Raw genomic sequence first — 16,610 nt, 5'->3', positions numbered from 1 at the left:
CATCATGGGTGAGGAATAGAGGGTTTAGTTACTTTATTGCTAAAAGTTAAATGAAATACACTGTCAATTGTTGTATTATCTTCTCAGTCACAGCTTCACCATGCATCCAATCTACAGTATCTGAAATGCAAAGGACATGCAGAAGTAAAAATATAAAAAGAAAAAAAGTCAGGCTACAATGTAAACAGGTTTGCTGCAGAGAACTGAGGAGAGAGGGGCACTTCCACCAGGATGCTCTGCCGCCTGGAAACGCAGGACTGTCTCTTTGCGCCACAGAGCCAATGGCCAGAGCTGCTCCGGGTTTGGAAACACGATGTCCGTCATCGATGGCAAGACATTACAGTAACAACTGTCTTTACAATACATGGCACGGCGCTACAGAGGAATCCGCTCGTTGGGCTGCCGCATGTGGTGCCCGCTGTGCTTCCCAGCCAACGCAAGGGGCTACGCGCGGGGCCGGAGCACTCAGACACCAGGGCAGCACAGCCAGCGGCTGTCTGGCACCGCGCCTGGGGCAGCCGCAGCCATGCTGCACCTTCTGGGCGTCCTCGGTGGCAAGCATGGTGCGCAGGACACTGCAGCCCACACAGCACCATGGCAAACGCCACACCATGGCCACTGTGTGCTTGGTCAAGGGGACGCCACAGCCAGCATGGCACCAGGTCCGGTACGGCTCTGCCCTGCCAGGACCACTGTGCAGTGCCACCAGCCTGTCAGGGCTGGCTTCAGTGACTGTATTCAACCGTATGTAACAGGGTTTTATTTCACCACATTCCTACAAATGTCTTACTTATTGGACTACAAACCTGTGCCAACCCAATTTCAGACACATGTGAAACGGCCAAAGGTTGAGAGCTATGTTGTAAGGGCTGCTGCTGCATTTCATTTTCTCTTCCTATCTGTGTGGCAAAAGAAACATTATTTCTGCATTTCAGTATGGTGCTGCTCAGTTTCTTTTTCTCCTGATTTAAGCAAAAATACAAGTATTTTACGGGGCAACAGAGATCCCCATTAGACATGATAATGGAAATGTTCCCATTCATGTCCTTGATGTGTGTTAAAATGATAGAACAAGATCATTAATAGCAGGGTACAGGGCAAAGTGGTGAGGCTGTTTTCTTCTGATGGAAGAGTGCCCTTGTGACAGGTTGTCTCCCAAATAAAAATCTGTGATCTTAAAAACGCTACTGAAACAGAATCCTCGGCATGAATCCCAGCACTAGCATACAGCAAAAGGCACCACGATAGTTTTATTTTCTATTTTTAAGTAGTCAAAAATTGGCCCACCTTTTTTTTTTTTAACTTTATTGTTTGTTTCCATTTCTTCTTTTTTTTTTATTTTTATTTTTTTTCTTGGAAGCTGAAAATCAAGACATTACATATAAATAGAGATTCCCTATAAAAAAGTCATTGCTGTTAGCTATTATAAGACAACTTTGCTAAAATGAAAATAAAACATTTTATTTGTTATATTTTTTCCTCTTTTATATAAAATAAAAATATTTATTTTTGTCTCATTTTTGTTTTGCCTCCCTCCTCCGCCTCCTCCATGCGGGTACGTCTGCGAGGCGCCTAGAGAGGATCGGGGTCTTGTTTGGGCGTTGTGTGTGCCAGGCTGCTGCGCCCACTCTCCCCGTGAGCGCTGTGCCTGCTGTAGGAATGGTAAGTCCGGCTGTCACCTGGCCGGTGGAGCGGAGGCGACTCTGTGTTCATCGTCTCATTGTTCTGAGTGCTTAGGAAGGGGGTGCTCTCAGCCACCAGCTCCTCGTCAGACTCACTGTAAGAGGCGCTGCTCAAGGAGAAGGAGTCCCGGACCGCTCTGGCTCTGTGGGGTACGTGCCCATTCAGTTTGGACTTTTTCCAACGCTTGTTGCTGCTGGCTGTTTTCTTTGGCTGTTCTAGTGCTGTGACATACTCCTGTGTCGTCTCATACTCGTCATCCTCCGTGATGCGGAAGGGGCTGGAGGGCAGGCTCCCCATGCTGTCATTTAGGTAGGTCTTCCTTTGGTAGTAGCTGTCATACCTCTGCGTGTCCTGGAAGGGAAGCTGGTACCGCCGCAGGAGGGGCTGCTGTTCCTCCACGCGGAAGCTGATGGGGGCTGCCGGGGGCAGGGAGACAGCGTGTGCGGAGTTGGGGGAGGTGATCTCAAAGGTGGGCACCTGCGTGGCCATCGAGTAGTGGAAATCGACAGGCGACAGGCGTGCTGGTGTGGTCAGGGCTGACACGTACCTGGAAGAAACAACACCTCTGTTTGGACATGGAGCACCCCAAAACCTGCCAGCTGTGGCTGCACTCTGCTGGACACCCGGCACAGATATGAGGGACCCCTGATGTGCCTGGTTCTGGAGCACTGCATCTCCTGGAGAAGGGGGTGGAGGGACCTTGCATTGCAGTGCCTGAGGGAGGATGAGGTGCCGGCTTTGGTGGGTGCTTGGGCACCAATGCACTGTGGTCCCCAAGACCAGCTTTCCTGAGGGAGTTGCTCAGTGTGCACCCTTGCTCCTCCACCGTGCAAGGAGCTCACCGCAGAGCCCAGCACTTGGCAGCTGAGATGTGGCTCCCAGGGAGCCTTCATGCCAGCTGAGCTGGATGTGCTTCCCTTGCTGCAGGATGGGGCTCAGGACCAGTCCTGCATGACTGTTGGGACTGAACTTTATCTGGGACAGGGCAATTCTCACCCTGCACCACTGCAAATCTTGCAGCACCTCCCAGCAGCCTGTCTGAATGGACTGGGATCAGAAACAAGTGAGCAACTTGCCTTCTTTGGACAAGTCCCACTGCCCTGAGGGGTAAGTGCCCGAAAGAGGTTGGGTGGCCACCTGGGTCATCCACGGTGACTCATGAAGGGCTGCAGCAAGTGTGGAGATGTGCTTCAGCACCATGAGGAACCAGACACAGGAAGAGGACAACTCTCTGTCACTAGCTGATGATTTCCCATCTCTGCAGTCATCTTCCCCAGAGAGCTGGGTCATACAGAGCCCCATCCCAAGGCTGTGCCCACATGCAGCACGTCTGCTCTCCATTCCATCCACAGGCACACTGAGGACTTATCCCAAGTACCTGGGAGCCAGCCCCTGCTTGAGCTGCTGCCCCACAAATCTGCCCTGCTTCTCTGCAGGGAGGTCTGGGGTGTGCTCATCATCCATTATCTCTGACAGTTTTTATTCATCTGTTGCTGATTGCAGCCAGATATTTTCAGCTGCTCTCAAACTTGTGCTCCAAACCTGTGTTGCCTCCAGGTGAGCAAGGAACAACTGACAAGGCACAATGTTTGTTGCTGCTACCAGAGTGACCTCTTGGGGACGTGGTTTCCTCTGGTCAGGACCAGAGCTGGAGTTTCTCCTGGACTACCATGGGACTGCTACTCTAGGCCAGGGTGGAAGTGAATGGATTTGCATCCAGCAGAGAGGGGCATGGCTGGGCTCTGCCATGCCCAGGAGGCACGAAGCAGGGGAGTCTGACCTCTCACTGTGCGGCGAGTCCCGCAGTGAATCCACTGAGTCGCGATACTGCATCATGGGCCGCCGTGAGTCCTCAATGCAGAAGGCAGCCCCGCGGCGGGCCCGCGCCTCCACACATGCAGGGCTGTTGCATTTACTGGTTCCCACCGAAGACAGCATTATCCCAGACTGGGAATCTGAAGTCAGGCTCTCCGTCCGCTCCAGGCTCCAGGTGTGGCTTTCATGTCTGTGGATCAAAGTCCACATGGACAGTGAGCAAGGAATCCCTGCGAACATCTTCTCCAAAATGCCACATGCAGCCACAGATCACACTCTGCTCTGCACTGACATCCCGTTTCTGTCTCTCATGAAAATACATCTGGCCAGAGAGGCCCAGTTTTGATTTGCTTCACTGTTTCTTAGAGGTTTGATTAGAGGATAAAGAAGGGCAATGCAGCGCATACTGGGTATTTAACACACCACCTCCTGACAGTGGGAATAGGATGGGACAGCCTCTGCAGGGAGGCCTGGGCATTTCTGCTTTGTAATCGCGAAGTGTTTTGGTGCAGAGCAATGCACTGGCTGTGCCAAGGCAAGTCTGCAAAGGATCTTCACTTGTGCCATCTTCACACATTGCCAAGAAACAACCCCTTCACAAATGCTACCGGAATGGAGTCAGAAAAAAAGACTCAGAATTAATTCATGGCCAACAGAGAAAAGCACTTCTACTAATTTAAAAAAGGTTTTGGCAGCAAAATACATTCAAGGAGCTAGACTAAAGCTACCAGCTATGCTGGACAGTCCTCGGTCAGCTTGGAACTCCCCCTGCCCTTGGCTTGGTGCAGAGATGACATCCCACAAGCATGCACCAGGGAAGCATGGGGTCCTGCACACACCGAGGGTCCACCCACACCGGGCTGACTGCTCTCCATGGCACAAATATGCGATCCATTGGAGCAAGAGCTCTGAGCTCCCAAACTGCACCAGATGGAGCTGTGGTGGCAGAGTATTTTGGGTGGGGGTTTACAGAGGCCTCATTAAGACTTCCAAAGAACTTGTTAATTATTAATAGCTCCAGGCACATGTTCAGTTGCAACCAAGGCACTGATTTATAACTTCAAACAGCATCCTCATTAGAGGTGCTGATAAAGTAAAATGGAACCATATTATGCTAGCAGCTTGCCTCTGGCATGACTTCAAGAGACACCTGCTTGCTGCACTTGACTCAGGAAAATTATATGGCAGGTAGCCAGAACCAGAGGCTATGCAAGTAGGTATCTCCCCACACCTGTCATATATTAATGCTGCCCTCCAGACACAACTTTGCAACTTCAGGAGGTACTCAGAGATGGCCCTGAGATCCAAGGACTTTGAAGTGAGCCTTGAAGGCCAGCAAGGTGCAGCTCTGCAGGCACAGGAGTCTCTGTGCACCTTGCTCAAGCCTGCACAAACCTAGCCAGGATTTGGCGGCAGCATAAAAATTCAAAAAATCTGGAAAACACTCCATCTGCTCACTGAGGGGAGGATTTCCCTGGCTAAAAGTAGTCATTTCCAGCCCAGCAAATCTTTCTTGTCTCCCTCTCTACTTACTGGAGGTTGAACCAATGGAGTCTGGGGAGGAATCTTCCTGAAAACCTATGTATGATATCTGAAGTTGATCTGCTGCATTGTACACTGAGTGCTCCTCCCTAATGAATGCCTGAACCCTGAAGAAATCTGCCAGAATGCATCTTCAAGCTTTACCTGAAAGGATTCACTGCTTCCTGGACAAATGGATACGAACACCCAGTCTAATGAAGTAAATAAGCCAGGATATCTTTTGCTTATAAAGTCAATGCATGTGATCTATGTGTCATTGACAGAAGGTAAATATGGATCCCCTGCACCCTACAGTTACTTTTCAAAGGCATGCATTCTCATAGGGAAACACTGTCACTTACTGTAAGAACTCAATGAGCTTTCATCACATGAGATGGAAGACCTGAATGCCCAAACTCAAAACAGTGCAGGACTTTCTCTAGAGCATTTGAATGACTTTCCTGGACACCATAATAATGGAGAAGCTCCATCTGCAATATAAATGCTCTTAAGACCAGTGAGAAATTCAGCCTCTGAGCTATGCTATTCTTCCCCCTTGATGGCTATTTTGAAATGTGAAAAAATATGTTCTTCTGATGAAAAACTTGATTCCCAAAATCAGACCCTAACTTTGCAGACTAGGCAAAATATTTTGTGATGTTTGTCATAGCTTACCTTACAGAAGGCAAATATATCAAGCATGAAGTAACCATTGGATGCTTAATGAATTAATGCAGGTGTGCTGTGTGGTTGCAAGAACAACTTGGAAAAGCTTCCCTAGGTGCATGCTCTAGTTTGAGTCTGTGCAAGGCATGAAAGCACAACTTCATATCCTCCTGATTTCCACCTCTGTCAGTGCAGTAGGTTCCTGTTGGGTCCTTTGCCGCAATTGACCTGCAGCATCACACCTTTCCACACCTCTCACTAACCAGCTGTGCTAGTAAAGATCTGCAAGTGTTGGTAATGGCCTGTATGACACTGTAATGCCAAACATCAACTTAAAACAGAAAGATGAAAGAAGAATCTTTTACTGGCTTTGTATCTCACAGAATCCTAAGGCAAGCAGTAAGAGTTCAGGGGGAAACAGTATACATCACCTCTGGCTGGACGTTGGAGTGGCTGTGGAGCAGTGATGTGATGGGGAGCAGGAGTGACTTCCTGAAAAGGTTGTCTCTGTTTCTCTACGGATCACATGTTCGGTGGCAGAAACATTCTTAGAAATATACTGTAAAATACAAAGAATCACAAAGATCAGCCAGTAGCTTGTCAGCACTGCCACAGCCAAATTCTGCTGGCTGCATTATTTCTGCTGAAACCACATGAGGACTGAGTACCGCAGCTCCATACCCCACAGAAGGAGACAAGGAGGCTGGAAAGTGCCATGCAGTGGCCCCTCTCTGCCTCTGCACTTTGAATGCTGGAAAAGAGCCCTGGCACAGGGACTACAGAGAAGTATGAAGATCCAAGGGGTTCCCCAGACAGCTGTGGCAGCACTTTATATCTGATGCTACTGAGCAGAAATCCACCTCTTCTTGCAGGGAGTTATGCATCAGATAGAGTACCAAAAACAAGGCAACCATATGAGATCTGTCAGAAGCATAAGCCTATTGAAACACTAGGTGTAATCCTAATATTTATACTGAAACATTCCTCCACCTAAAAGTAAGCATGGTCAACCATGCTTTTCACAGAGAGACAAAGCTCTCTGGGGGAGTCAGCATTTCAGGTTCAGATGGCTATGATTCTTTAAAATTTTCTTTACCTCCTCTTTCAGTGCTGGCTTTACACCTAGTTAAATTTTAGCATCCCAAAGGTAACCCAGCAGAGCTTGTAACTGACTCAGAATACTCATTGTACAAGGGCATTTAGTGATAGGACAAAGCTTAATAGTTTTAAACCGAAAGCGTGTAGATTCAGATTAGATATAAGGAAGAAGTTTTTCACTGTGAGGGTGGTGAGGCACTGGAACAGGTTGCCCAGAGAGGTTGTGGATGCCCCATCCCTGGAAGTGTTCAAGACTAGGCTGGATGAGGCTTTGAGGAACCTGATCTAGTGGAAGGTGTCCCTTCCCGTGGCAGAGGGGTTCGAACTAGCTGGTCTTTAAGGTCCCTTCCAACCCAAACCATTCTGTGATTCTATGACTTCCATCAGGGATCAGTGCACATGAACCTTTGCACAAAGAGAAGGTTAAGGGACGGCAAAAGGAAATTTCCAAAGCAAATGCTCAGAATGTGAGAAACTGCAAATTTTCTGGCCCAGGGAAGTACTTTTGTTTTGGATCTGCCTCCTCTCTCCCTTTTTCTGATCCCTTTCAATGGCCTACTTCAGCAAGGCACTTAAGCATGTTGACAGTGAGAACACACAGCTCAATGGGATTCTCCTATGACTGATGTTAGAAGAGTGGCCGAGCTGCTTTTCTGTATCTGGCCCTAAATTCTTAGATGGTTGTCACTAAAGTGACACACTGGCACCCCACCAGGTTGTGTCACCTTGCACAGGAAGCAACTAGTACAGGCAGGTAGACATATGTGGTGTTGACCAGACCTCCATGATGTGCAACACAGTCACTATGGTTGCTCCAACCCCCACTGTGCTGTTCCCATTTGTCACGCTGCAAAATGAGGCTCACTAGGACAGCTTAATAAACGGGAAACATTGGGAACATCTCACAGAGAAGAAAACAGGATCACACTTGATTCATCAAAACAAGCCTGTCCTGAGTGCCCTAATCTCACCTTTGGTGCTTCTAAGTAAATTCACATTTCCCTCCAGATTTTGTTTTGGGAAATGTTTCTGTGCAGAACCTCATCTTCTCATTCAATTTTCTTAGTATTTTGCTCCTCATGCAAAGGCACACAGGTGTGTAAGCATACAAATCCACATCAAACCCCTGACAGAAAACGTGCCCACTCAGTAACATGCAGGGAGAATGAGAAAAAGGTCTTACATCAGCCATTTGGATTTCCTCAGGATCCAAACGTGGATGGCTTGGCCCATTCGCAAGGCTCCTGTTCTGATGGGCAGGGCACATATTCTGTCGTAAATGATTATGCATCTGTTTTCTTTGTTTCCTTTAAAAAGGAAAGGAAAAAATCTATTAGGAGGGTTTATCTTATGGGGTCCTCTGCCTCCAGGTTTTTCTGGAGGAAGCAGATGATAAAGGAGGCAACAACCAGGTATTGATTCACCTCTTGGACACACTTGATATTTCAGTGGTATTTGTGGAAAGCTGCAAATATTCAAAATTAGCCACCTTTGCCGCTTTTCCAAAGAAATGTGAATGTTTGCCACTATAGCTGCTTCAGGAAGGGGGGTCCACAGTCTCCTTGTCGCAAAACAAGGCCCAGCACAATGCAGTGGAGGCAGAGGAAGCATGGGACTGGGAGCAGAAGAGAAAAGTGGGGAGAAGGGAAAGGGGAAGCCAGTCCTGGCTTGGCCTTGGTGGTGAGGCACTTGAACTGTTCTGCATTAAGCACAATGTGGGACAGCCTCCTCATGTCTCTGGGAGGACATTCACTTCACAAGTCTCCCTGTCTCCTGGGGGAATAGAAAGGCAACCCAAACCCACTCAAGGTGCAGGTGGGGAAACAGGTGCTGTCCAGGCAGGGAAGGCTGACCATTGAAGAGGTTCCCAAGTCTCTTGCTCAGTCATTATTGCTTTAAAAGATCCTGAAATGTAAACAACTGAGACCACAGCTCCTGGGCCACAGCCCAGCATTTTTCAGCTGTCAGGTGATAAGCTGTTGGCTCAGGGAACAACTTCTCCCAGTCACATGCCATCACCTGGCTTCACAATGTGATGCTGAATCAGGGGACAAGGAATAAGTCCCAGGAAAACTTCCTGCTCAGGCACAGAATGATAGATGGCTTTATTGGCCTTCTTCACGAGACCTCGCTGGGAATACCACAGCACAGCACCTCTTCAAAAATAGCATTTGGGTGAACAGCACAAAAGTGTGAAGCACGAACTCAACTGCTCAGTAACCTCTCACCACTTTTTGTCTGTTAACCACATATACTCACTTGGTTTTACAGTAAGCTACCACACAGACGATGCCCACAACAAGCAAGGCAACACAGATTCCCGTGATGGTTAAAACTCTCTTCTGATAGAGCTCTTCTGCTTCTGCAAATGGAGAGAAAGAAACCAGTTATAAACAGGCTCTGGCACCACGGATGCATCTGGCTGCACAGGAACCAGCACTGCGTGAGGGCAAGATGGAGAGCAGGGCTCAGTCAGACCTCCTACCAATCCACTGCCCATCTCTGATAGCTGCCCAAAGCTGAGACAGGCTGGCCCAATCTTACTCACCCCTCAAGAGATCTTCAGTCCTTTTGTCTCTCTGTACCTTCGCCCTCTCTTGCTCAGTAGCTCACCCCTTCTGCACTCAAGCACGCTTCTTGCTTTCTCTTCTTTTCCCGCAGAATAACTTGGTGACTAATCTCAAAAAGCCCCATGAGTCTACTTTCCCTTCCAGCAGATCCCCCCTTCTTGGCAACTTAGTAGTCTAACAAGGAAGACCCCAAGCATCCCCCACTCACCACGTACACACATAGCCCTGTGATGTTCTCATCACAGGCCCTCTGCTCTGATGGACTCAGAATGCCTTTTCCTTGCAGCGGCTGCATGCCCTGGAGCTCAGCAATGCATTAGAAACCACCAAGCAACAGGCCCCAAAGCATGTAGGTGCTGGAAGGGACATCCTAAAACACTCAAAAAGCAGAATGAAGATGGAAAAGTGATAGTGCATTAGACAAAGGAAAGGGAGTGGGGTAATTAAAATACAGTAACCAATTACAGTTATGGCTTTTTAATGAGACCCTAGGAAGTGATTAATTCCATTGCACCAGGTAACTCAGATGCACACACAAAATTCAAGCAGCATGCTGCTGCTTCTCCCAGGTATTACCATTTGTCATGGACTGCCATTCAAACCAGAAAAATCAGTCACTTGCATCAAAACCCAGACCATGCTGGAAGTCAGGTAGTTCATTCAAATAAGTCAAAGCTCCAAGAAAATGGTAGGATGTCACCTGCAGTGTTACTGAACTACACCTAGGCAGCAATTGTATATCAAGGACCCCTCTTCCTCTATGGCTATGCCAGGGCAGATGCTCTTCTCAGCAACATCCACCTATCTCCACTGAGATCAGCAAAGGCCATTTGATTCTCCATCTGAATGACTGAGAGAAGGATTCAGTCCACAGCTGCCATGAGACTTGTATTTCAGCATCTATGACCAATGTGCTTGTGACCCCATACTGTGAGTTAATTGTAAAGCCATTGGGGTTTGTGTCTTCTTTAATATTCATTGAAATATTTTTTAATATAGATCAGGCAATAAACCTCATGCCATGGTTGCTATGCTCAGTGTGTTTCACCAGGCTACACTAAATACTTTCAATGGACTATAAGATATTCCCAGTGCTACCAAACCAATGAAATACACAACCAGAAAAGAAATGTGTCTGATTTTAGGTACCAGCATTGACCCCCAGGACTAGACTCCAACAAAAAGAAACAAGGTGGAAGTAACAAAACATTCTAGATAACTGAATATTTAGACTAATCTCAGCTTGCCTTTTTAGAAAGGAAAATGATTTTTTGGAAGAAAAAAGTGCTGGGAGAAGTGTTTTTCTCTGTCTAGCTCTTAACTTGTGAATGAAGAATTGCTAAACTAGAGGCTGTGAATAACCATCCTGACATGAAGATGCAAAACATCATCAGTAGTGCTTGCTTCATGCCTCTGTTGCAAAGCTGCAGTTTGAAGAAGTAAATTTCCATCCCTCTTGTTTGTGCCCTGGCCTTTGGCTTCAAGAGGCTCTCAGAGCGCTCACTGGTGGAGTTGCTGAAAAAGCAAAGTCCCACCAAGCACAAGATAGGCAGGCAGCTGAGATTCTCCCAGACTCCAGCTCTATAGCCACTGTAAGCCAGGAACAGCAGGTCAGGTGTCTCACTTTGACTGAAAGTTATTGAGCTGTATCAATTTTACCAGCCAGCTGCACCTCTTCAGAGCCAGAGCCTGTGTAGCCTGGGACTTTCTCATGCAGGGGAGCTTGGGGCTGACCTGGTACTCCTTGCTTTTTACTACAAGGAGCCAGGTGGAGCTGGCTAGGGGAAGGAACTCACTGTGGGGTGAAACATTTGCTTCAGCTGTGTATTTCCCCTGCACAGATGCCCTATTCCAGGCATCAGCAACCATGGCAGACAAGTTTTCTTGCTCTCGTACAGCTTTGGGGTCTGGATTCCAGCTGTACAGCTATTTCCTTCCATCAGGAAATTTAGAGATTTTATCAGAATCAGCTAGGATCATGTCCTGGTTAGAGACAGCGCTGGGCAAGAATTTTGCTGCTACCCAGCTGTATTTCTTCATGATTTACCAAAAAAAGGGTGGGAAGGAGGCCTTTTTTCACCATAGACCCATCCATGAAGCCAATTGTTTTCAAGGATTATTCATAAGTTATGATTTTTGCTACAAAGACTGTTTTTGAGTGTTTTTTTTGTTGTTTGTTTGTTTGTTTTTTGTTTAAAGTATGAATTTCCTTTGAATCATGGAAGGGAAAGGGAGAAAGAGAGCAAAGCCATCAAAATTATGAATTTTTTTTACCTCATTAGCTACATGACCAAATTTTTCACCCAAGGCTCAAATCCCAGCCTCTGTTTAGGTAATCATGATAAGTATGGAACCCTGTCTCTGGCATGTCTGACTCTCTTGAACTTCCACCTGAATTACAGGGGGAATGGTTCAGTTCATCAGAAATGCAGAATCACAAGCTGACAGCTCTGCTATGTGAAACACTGAAGTCAGAGGCTGTGCATCAGTCACTACTGTAAAACTAAAAATTAAACAACCTGTTTATAGTAATTTATCTTGGCTCCTAACATCTTATTAAAGTTGATGCTTGGTAACAGAGTATCTTCATGTTGCATAAAATCATCTTCCCAGAAACAGAAAGAAAATAGGAGGAAGCACTCTACACTTCTGTGTTTGAGAAGTTAAGATCCTGGAGCAGGACTGGTCCATTTGTGTCTGTACGCTCTACAAACACCATGTCTTCTTCAGTAGCATTGTCACTCTACAGCAGCAAACACTGTGAACAAACCATGTTGTGCCACATAATGCTGACAGAATCACGGTCCAGCCACGGGTGTCACAGCAACACATGAAAGTGAAAGACGAATGACAGAGAAGAGACGACTGCAGACTGGGAACAGGATATGTGGCGGTTCTGTGATGACATTGAGAATGGATGAGGAAAAGGACAAAAGTCAACAAAAAGGGATGTCAAAAATCCTTAATTTTAAAGTTTATTTAAGTGTATTAGTATTAGCAGCACCGCTTTCTCTGAAACACTTGACCATGAAATGCACTCATTTTCAACAGCAGGAACAAGCTGCTGGGGATACATACCAAACCCAGTGGGTAAGATATGCAATAACCAGCGGACACAAATTTCTCCAGATTCAGTTAGTGCATGTCCCTCCACCTCAGGGACCCAAGAAGAGAATTTAACATCCAGAAGTGAAAGACTGGTGTCCCCATACATGTTTCAAATTGAATTGAAGTATCTTCACGTGAAGATCTCTCTGGATGGCATTGCTGGGCCAATGTTTTTAAATCAAGCAATAAAGACAAACCTCTCTGTTCTCACCTGACCAACCCCTCCTGCACTCAGCCTGTGCACTCAAGGGAAACCTAGCCCCAAGGATTTGATTTCTCAGGTGCTTACTCTATAGATATCTGATACATTTCTGAAAACAGACTAAGGAGAAAGGACGAAAAATATGATTATAAGCAACTGGGCAGGAGCAGGCAGTTGCCCAAAGGGGATATTTTTAAGAGCTTGTAAGTTACTGCAGTGTTTTTTCACACTTCAGCTTGCCATCATGAAGCTCAGCATAACACCCTCTCCTCTCATCGGAGACTGCTGATTTCCCAGGCTCATTTTCTTTAAAATAACTCAGCTCATGTCACCTTCCAAGGGACAATTTCCTCCCAGTCAAGCACAGAAAGAAGCAGACAGCCTTTGGGAGCAGGAATGGCAAAACCATCCTGATGCTTCCTAGGATCCAGTGGACCAAAGCACATTGAGAATGACAATGCTATAGAAGTCCTTATCTTCCTAAAACTTGCCTTCCCATTCCTGGAACACCTGTTCATTCCCAAGCAGTGCCTGCTGGCAACCTTTAGGATTGTCACGAACTCCTGCCTTTCCGTTAAGTATACAAAAGCATGTAGAATGAGGAGACGTATGGCAATTGTAACATCCCAGTCACGCCACACACACCAGGCTGCTGCTTGAAACAAAGAAAAAAGTGCTGCTAAAAATACACATGCATTTTTATAGTTTTACATTTAGACTTTGTGCTTTACTTTGTTTTGTTTTTTAATCCAAACATCTATCTTGGCGCCAGGGAAAAGAACAGAACAGCTGATTTTTTAATCATCCCATTAAAGCCATAAATATAATATGGGCAGCTCTTAATGGCTTCTGATTAATAAATGAATGGTTGTTCCATACCCTTTAATTCAAATCCAAGATGCTCTGCCAATGCAGAAAGAAGACAAGGAAGAGAAAGAGAAAAAGAAAAACAGGTCTGTCAGAGATCTCTAATATACATACACACACACTGTGCAGTTACAGCAGGTTAGTTTTTCTGTAGGCTCAGCAGCAGTTACACAGAACACAGTGTATGCTTCAGAGCATTTTAAATTCCCACGAGAGCTTATATCTTATGTAAAGAAAGACCCAAACAAATTGCAGTGGAAGTTAATTATGAATTCTTTTAGTTAATTATGAATTCTTTTGAGATGAGCCATGTTTGTTAGTACCTGATATGGAATTTACAGTTTAGGCAGAAAAAAAAAGAAAAAAAAAAAGGTACACTTGTTCTGAAACAACTCCTGACTCCAGACAGGCCAAAACACATAGCGACTGCATGAACCTGGTAAAACCATTCATTTGCTTTCTACAGGCAGAATGTGCCCTGCATGGTTTCACGTGCCTCTCTGCCTGGGAGCTTGTGCACCAAAGAAGCGTGTGTGGCAGACAGATGTGTAGGCATTTGCACAGGGCCCTCAGGCCTGCAAGCGCAATTCTTCTGCCCATGACCTCAAGTCTGGTCTCAGATGCACAATGTCATCTGGCTGCGTTGCCTGTAAAATCTCCTGGTATCATGTAAATTGTGTAAGTACTGTTCTTTGCAGTACAGATTTGCAGTTGTACCACTGATACTGCAAGTGATTAGTTGCCTGGGCAAAGGTAATGAATCCCTTGCAGATCTAAAAGTGCAAATTGCACTGGAAGTTTCCCTCAAGTCTGTGATCTTCCAAATTTCACTTCTGCTGTGGTTCTGCATTTTTAGAAACAGCAAGCATGCCAAAAAAAAAAAAAGAAAAAAAAAGAGCACAAATTGGAGCATCTGCTTTCAGATTCAAATTCATTACAAATAAGATTGCAGTTTATCTTGAAGAGATTGTGCTAAGCAAAGTTGAGTTTGCCTAATGAATCAACAATGTTGTTGTCCAACACAGGCAACATTTTTGCTGAAAAAGTCCTTTTCATTTCTGAATTGCAAAACTTTTCCCAGTACTGGCCTCACCTAAAGACAGTTTTTCCCACATAAATACTAAAGATCTTCATACTTATCATTGTACATTAAAGTGTGTTCTCCTGTTCCAAATCATCATATGGACAAGATTACTTTCAACTTGGAGATGTCCAAATTGATTTGCTATATTTTCCAAAAGAACTGCTTTTTGCTGCACAGAAATACTGGTTTTCTTTTGCAATTCTGTTCAAAATCTGTGTGTGTGTAGGGGAAATTAGCACTAACAGTTATGGAACATGTAAACACTTTTCAACTAAAGCAGGTTCTTCTCTTCAAATCAATGCTAATGTTGGGTTCTTTTTTTTGGGGGGGGGGCAGGGGGGTGATTTTTTTTCTTAATTTTATGTAATTTAAAGGCCTCAAAACCTGGCTGCTCTCTGCTTTACATCTCACATCTGTGCAAAAGGAATGGCAAACTCTACCATGCATTTCACAGTGAGTTTGTACAAGTTCCAGGAATATGTATACAATGTGGTGGGCAGCAGAGAACTGGACACATTACATTTGTCATAAAACTTCTGGTTATCACATTGAAACTTGACCTTTTCCTAAAGCATGCTACCATTATGAAAGCTGTTTCACCTGACATTGTGACAGATGTATGTAGAGATGTACTACATTTCATCCATATATCTACACTATTGATCTGTTTGATGGCAGCATACAGCCTACACTGACACATTTGCTCCCTGATCTAGGATTTGCTGTAACATCTACAGCTACAAATGGATGCAATTTAGAACATTCTCATGTTTTTTGCAAACTCAGAAATGTCTATGCAAACAGAGGTGGTAGGCAAGACCTGAAGAAATTTAGCCTTCCCATTGTCCTCCCTCACCTTAGAACTGCAGGTTCTTTTTGCTCCCCAGCCCCCTAGAGCAGATATAGACAGCTAGCTTTTTGGATCTTAGCCACAAGTTTCCTAACCAGCAAAGAAACCATGCAACTATCCAGCAGCTAGAATGCATGTGCCTGACTCTGCCTGCAAACCCACCAGTGGCTTTGCACATACAGGAAGCCATACCCCAACCTGTACTCCTGCATCTGAAGTCCATACCTACTCAACACTTTACCATCATTTCAAGCTTTTTCACACTCTCATCTACTGATTCTTTCCCCCCTCAATGTCACTTTGACAAGACAGTTCAGGCACACAGTGGAATTTTAAAAACTCAACCCTTTTTTGATATGCAAATTGACAAGGCTGTACTCTGACTTCCAGCAGAAAATTCCTTTGGATGACAAGTCAACTTGCTTCATAAAGCAGAGGAATTACTGGAGGCATACTAGGATCTACTGAAATTCTCATATCATTTTTTTTCCTAAGTTACTCCTCTGTTATCACTAATGGCCGTAATAGCAAAATAGTTGTTTGATTGTATGCAGAAAAATTGTTCCAGCACAATAAGCATGCAAGGTGATGTGCCAGCCAGTTGTAGATACAGGCGTTGCTTCTGTTTCACCCGTAACTGAATATATCCAAAAGGGAGCCTTCTCTCCTTTCCCTGCTCAGGAGCTCCTCCCAGCCTGGGCATTAAGCAGGTATTGCCTTCTGGGCTGGGACAATGAAGGAGGAAACACTTTAATAGTATTCTGGATTTTGGAAGGTTTGCCTCTTCTGTAAAGAAGAGACTATTCAAAATTATTCAACATGTTACAATCCAGAGGCTAACACGATGAGCCCAGCTCCAGTAAAAAAAATACTGCTTCAAAGTGTAATTTTCTGCATTCAGCAGAGGGGTATCATCTTCATGAACCTGGCATACCATACAGTGCATGCCTATTGTATATTAACAATATTCCACTCGGGAACAAACATGTTTGAGAAAACAACATTTCTCCTAGAGACAAAAATTTATTTTGGTCTGAAGCAAAACTATTTCCGATGGCATTCCATGTTTGAAGGAGGTCTCCTTTGCTTTTTAAGAGGTTGATCAGGAAAAGTAATACATCTTCAAAAGCTTTGAGTCCTATTTGC

At 45.4% G+C, this 16,610-nt stretch overlaps 1 protein-coding gene across 1 annotated transcript in view; it reads right to left on the bottom strand.

Moving 5' to 3' along the window:
• Positions 1 to 1,572: 1,572 nt before the first annotated feature.
• Positions 1,573 to 16,610, bottom strand: part of NRG2 (neuregulin 2) — a 174,378-nt gene continuing 159,340 nt past the window's right edge. The window contains exons 7-12 of the mRNA XM_035559706.1: positions 13,543 to 13,566; positions 9,043 to 9,145; positions 7,967 to 8,090; positions 6,117 to 6,244; positions 3,464 to 3,688; positions 1,573 to 2,230 (exon numbers count right to left, since the gene is read on the bottom strand). Coding sequence (XP_035415599.1) covers positions 1,573 to 2,230; positions 3,464 to 3,688; positions 6,117 to 6,244; positions 7,967 to 8,090; positions 9,043 to 9,145; positions 13,543 to 13,566 — 1,262 coding nt within the window. The remainder of the gene's footprint in view (positions 2,231 to 3,463; positions 3,689 to 6,116; positions 6,245 to 7,966; positions 8,091 to 9,042; positions 9,146 to 13,542; positions 13,567 to 16,610) is intronic.

Source organism: Cygnus atratus, chromosome 14 (assembly GCF_013377495.2).
Source record: "Cygnus atratus isolate AKBS03 ecotype Queensland, Australia chromosome 14, CAtr_DNAZoo_HiC_assembly, whole genome shotgun sequence".
In the NCBI taxonomy this organism is placed as follows: domain Eukaryota; kingdom Metazoa; phylum Chordata; class Aves; order Anseriformes; family Anatidae; genus Cygnus; species Cygnus atratus.
This window is presented reverse-complemented; position numbering and strand designations above follow the sequence as displayed.